At 41.8% G+C, this 5373-nt stretch overlaps 1 protein-coding gene across 1 annotated transcript; it reads left to right on the top strand.

The window, feature by feature from the left end:
• The first annotated feature begins 544 nt into the window (after positions 1-544).
• Positions 545-931, top strand: LOC141698748 (uncharacterized). The gene has a single exon (XM_074503474.1). The coding sequence runs from the start codon at positions 545-547 to the stop codon at positions 929-931; it is 387 nt and encodes a 128-aa protein (XP_074359575.1).
• Positions 932-5373: the final 4442 nt, after the last annotated feature.

Raw genomic sequence — 5373 nt, 5'->3', positions numbered from 1 at the left:
CAAACTGGTATTCTAGAAGTTGAAATTTTTGATGTATGGGGTATTGATTTTATGGGACCTTTCCCAACTTCTTGTGGAATGAAATACATTTTGGTTGCGGTTGATTATGTGTCGAAGTGGGTTGAAGCTATTGGATCGACAACCAATGATTCTAAGGTTGTGATAAAGCTCTTTAAAAATATTATCTTCCCACGTTTTGGAGTTCCAAGAACAGTGATAAGTGATGGTGGTTCTCATTTTAGCCATCGACAATTTGAAACTCTTCTCAAGAAGTATGGTGTTACTCACAAGATTGGCCTAGCATATCATCCTCAAACAAGTGGCCAAGTAGAGGTTTCAAATCGTCAAATCAAAGCATCCTAGAGAAGATGGTTGCCAAGTCTCAAAAAGATTGGTGTTTAAAGTTGGATGATGCTTTGTGGGCTTATCGGACGGCTTATAAGACCTTATTGGAACTACTCCATATAGGTTGATTTATGGCAAGGCATGTCACTTGCCAGTTGAGCTTGAACATTGTGCCTTTTGGGCTATCAGGGAGCTCAATATGGATTTAAAGGCTACGAGAGAGGCAAGGCTTCTTCAAATTAATGAGTTGGACGAGCTTTGTTTCGATGCTTATGACAATTCTCGACTCTACAAGGAAAGAACGAAGAAGATGCATGATAAGGTGATCCAGCGACGAGATTTTCATGTTGGTGACAAGGTGCTGTTATTTAATTCAAGGCTTCGACTCTTTCCTGGGAAGCTCAAATCTATCTGGTCAGGACCATTCAATATAACTTATATTAAGTTTCATGGTGCTATTGAAATTATGTGGCAAGATGGAACAAAGTTCAAGGTCAATGGTCAACGCGTGAAGTTATATGTTGATGGTGCATATATTGGTGGAAAAGAGATATTCTATATCCCTAACCCCTCCAGGGACATCTAAATCGAGGTCAGAAGTCAAGCTAATGACTCTGAAAAAGTGCTTTATGGGAGGCAACCCAAGGTTTTACAAAAGTAGATTATTAATTAGTTTTTTTTCCTTTCTTTTGATTTTTTTAGGTAGAATTTTTGTATATTTTAATTATTTTTACTCCCTCAAGATGCCTTGATATTTATGTGTGAAGTATTTCAGGATAAAATTTAAATCATGATTTGGGTATTGTAAAAAAAAATATAATGGGGGTGCAATTTTCCTGCCCCGCGGAACGAGACTACGTGACAAGTGAGTGAAAAAAATAAAACTTGCGGTGCAATTTTCTGCACCCGGGGGCGCAAATCCCTGTTCGGGAGCTCAGAAAAAAGGAAGAAAACGGCGGTGAATTTCTGTCTAAAGCTGGTGCGGTTGGAATCATGTTAAAAAAATACTAAATAAAGTTTCCCGCAGTGTGCTAGCACTTGACCCGGGGGCAAACTTCCCTGGACTTGGAACATGTTTATTACTAACATGTTACTTGACACCCCCGGCGTACAACCCCCCTACAAACCCCCCCTTTCTATTCCCACTTATATTATAGTATTCTGTAATTTTTTTTATTATTTAGTTCACTTATTAAAATATTTATGTAAATATTTTTAATCCTTATTTTTTCTATTTCTACTACTATTATTTATCACATATTTGTATTTTATTTATGTATATATTTATTGTTATTATTATAATAAATGTATATAATTCCTATTTTTTTAATACTTATTAGTTATGTACATTATTTAAAAATAAAAATTTCTTACTATTTTTTTGTACCAATATTTTTTAGACACATTTTTTTATTGTAATTTGTATTCTACTATTATTATAAAATATGTTATATACATGTATATTTTATTATTTTGGTCATGTAACTATTTTTGATAGGGATAAATAAATTATGATTGTATAATTAAATACTGCATTAATTATACAAGCTGTGGGCTGCTAGACCCAATAAAAAGATATATGATACTCAGACCAGAAAGGTTAAGCCTGATGGACCAGATCAGGCCTGATGGAATAAAAAAGGCCCAAAAGCCCTGATTATTAATTAATTACGAAATTAATTAATAAGGGACAAAACAGATGTTGAAAAGAGTCCCGATAAGAATATAAATCCTTGGAGATTAGCCTCAAGGGGACCTAAAAGGATAAGGAATCAATTTCCTACTATCTAGGACTCCAAAGTCCATTCTAACTATGAGACTTGCCCACCAAGTCTCCTATACCAAGTCCAATTCAAGGACTCCCAACATCTATATAAGGGGTCTCACCCCATAAATCAGAACTACGTTTTTTGGCTTGATTCTCTAATTCACAGAGATACGTAGGCATCTCGTAAAGGCAGAGTTAAGGTACGAAACACGAGAGCAGCCATTAAAGGCCTTGAGCTCCCGAATCTCAGTAATAAATACAGCAATTATATATACTAGTTTTAACCCATAACATTTGGCGCCGTCTGTGGGAAACAACAACAACCATGGCGAGAACACGGAGAACAACTAGTGCTCTGGAGGAAGGAACACCATCAGAGACAACCCAGGTGATTTCATCAACCGTGGAGGTTCCTCCACATTCAACTTATGCATCTACTCAGGGGGAGGCCCAGATAGGGGCAACTCAATCTCAGCCACAAAGGACGACTCCCCCGACTATTCAAGGTACGAATCCTCAAGTTCAACAAGTACATATACCTGTGAATTCTCGACCCGTCGGGTATGAATATTCAACTATTGTTACCACTAACCCCCCTTATGGGATGCCCCTTTACCCCGAGGGTGGAGGAAGCGGATATGCTGGGCGAAGCATAGCACGAGGGCAGTCGCCCCCCTATATACGAGGATTGGATCCTATCCCTGAAGATCGGGAATTTTCTGGTCCTTACACTGAGAGAGACTCCGAATCTTCGGACGATGAAGTGGCCCCGAGAAGGAGGCGTCCTGGAAAAGAGCCGATGGCCGATGGAAGGCAACGCCCCCAAAGCACCCCAGGGGCGAATCCCCAAGAAGTGCAGGAAAGGATCAGGGCTCATGAGGCTGAAATCCAAAGGCTGAGGCGTGATTTGGAAGCTCACCAGGCCACCAAACCCCATATGCCTCCTAGGGGGAGAAACCCTCCTCCTATCATAGACCTGGATGGTCCGGTACGAAGAAGGGCTGCTGTCCCAAGAACTGATCCAAGCAATCTTCTTCCCCTTGGAGATCCTGATGATCCAACTCCGCCCTTCATAGAAGAGATAATGAAGGCCCATATCTCGAGAAAATTCAAGATGCCCACTATCAAAGCCTATGATGGCACGGGAGACCCCGCCAATCATGTTAGGACATTCTCTAATGCACTGCTGCTGCAACCCGTGAATGATGCTATAAAATGTCGGGCCTTCCCTCAAACCCTGTCGGGTATGGCTCAAAGATGGTACAGTCGCCTACCCCCAAATTCTATTGGATCATTCAGAGAACTAAGTCAGGCTTTTATTAAGCAATTCATCAGTGGAAGAGTCCATGAGAAAAGTTCAGCATCTCTTATGAGTCTTGTGCAAGGAGCTAAGGAATCCTTAAGAGATTACCTGAATCGTTTTACAAAGGAGGCTTTAAAAGTCCCAGATCTTGATGATAAGGTAGCCATGATAGCATTGCAACAAGGAACTAGGGATGAGTTTTTTAAGATGTCTTTGGCCAAACGACCCCCTGAGAGCATGTTGCAGCTCCAAGAGAGGGCAGGGAAGTATATCAAGGTTGAAGAAAGTATGAGGAAGACCGTAGTAAGTAATGAGCCCACTGGAGGCAAGAAACGAAAAACTGATTTGGAGTATATCGCTAAGGACAAATATCCTAGAACCGAACAAAACCCTGATTCAACCCCCAAGAAGGGAGGACCTGGGCAAAAGTTCACTAAATACGCTAAGCTGAATGCTCCCAGAAGTCAGATTTTGATGGAGATTGAGAAAGACAGAGATATTCGCTGGCCTAAGCCCTTGAAGGCTGATCCCGCCAAGCTAGATAGGGGCAAGTATTGCAGGTTTCACAAAGATGTTGGCCATGACACCGATGAGTGTAGGCAATTGAAAGATGAAATTGAGTTTTTGATTCGAAAAGGAAGATTGAATAAGTATACTGGAGATGGAGGGGACAGAAATAATAATGGAAGGAAGAACTTTGAAGATCGTAGGAGGGACCAAGATGATCAGGGGCGGAATCCCCAACCTAGAGGACCAGTTATAAACACCATTTATGGAGGGCCGAGACCTCAAGGGCCTGTGATAAACACGATCTTTGGAGGTCCAACTGCTGCTGGATTGTCCAAAAATTCCAGAAAGGCATATACTAGAGAGGTTATGCATATTGTTGGAGAAGCCCCGAAGAGGGCCAGGACAGAAGTAACATTGGCTTTTGATGATTCCGACCTAGAGGGTGTGAAGTTTCCCCATGATGACCCGCTGGTCATAACACCAATAATAGGAAATAGCCCGGTTAAGAGGGTCCTTGTGGATAATGGTGCTTCTGTGGATATCTTGCTCCACGACACCTTTCTAAGGATGGGGTATAACGACTCCCAGTTAACACCAACCGACATGCCGATATATGGATTTGCTGGAGTAGAATGTCCTGTGGAAGGGATAATCAAGTTGCCAACCACCATAGGTACGGAGCCAAGGCAAGCAACGCAGATGCTGGATTTCGTGGTGGTAAAGGCTAGTTCAACTTATAATGCTATCATGGGGAGAACAGGGATACATGCCTTCAAGGCAGTCCCCTCTTCATACCATTCAGTTATGAAGTTTCCCACCCGAAACGGGATTGGAGAAGAGAGAGGAGATCAAAAAATGGCTAGAAGCTGTTATGTGGCCTCTTTGAGGGCAGATGGAGTCGGGGGGCAGGTTCTTCCTATTGAAGATATGGATGTTCGAGAAAATGATGAGAATAGAGGAAGGCCAGCAGAAGAATTGATTTCGGTTCCTTTAGATCCCAAGAATCCTGAGAGGATGACTTTCATTGGAGCCACATTAGAGGAGCCCCTTAGAGGGAAGTTAGTGAAATTTTTGCAAGAAAATAGTGATGTGTTTGCATGGTCAGCAGCTGATATGCCAGGCATAGACCCGGAGTTAATTACTCACAAGCTAAACGTGGATCCAAGTCGGAAGACAGTGAAACAAAAGAAAAGAAATTTTGCCCCGGAAAGACAAGAGGCTATAAAGCAGGAAGTGGAAAAGCTCTTAGAGGCTGGTTTCATTGAGGAGATTCAATTTCCGGAGTGGTTAGCAAACCCTGTAATGGTGAAGAAGGCTAATGGAAAGTGGAGGATGTGTATAGACTTCACCGATCTGAATGATGCATGCCCCAAAGACTGTTTTCCGCTGCCTAGAATTGATACTTTGATTAATGCCACCGCTGGACATGAGATGCTGAGTTTCATGG

Source organism: Apium graveolens, chromosome 2 (assembly GCF_009905375.1).
Source record: "Apium graveolens cultivar Ventura chromosome 2, ASM990537v1, whole genome shotgun sequence".
NCBI lineage: Eukaryota > Viridiplantae > Streptophyta > Magnoliopsida > Apiales > Apiaceae > Apium > Apium graveolens.
This window is presented reverse-complemented; position numbering and strand designations above follow the sequence as displayed.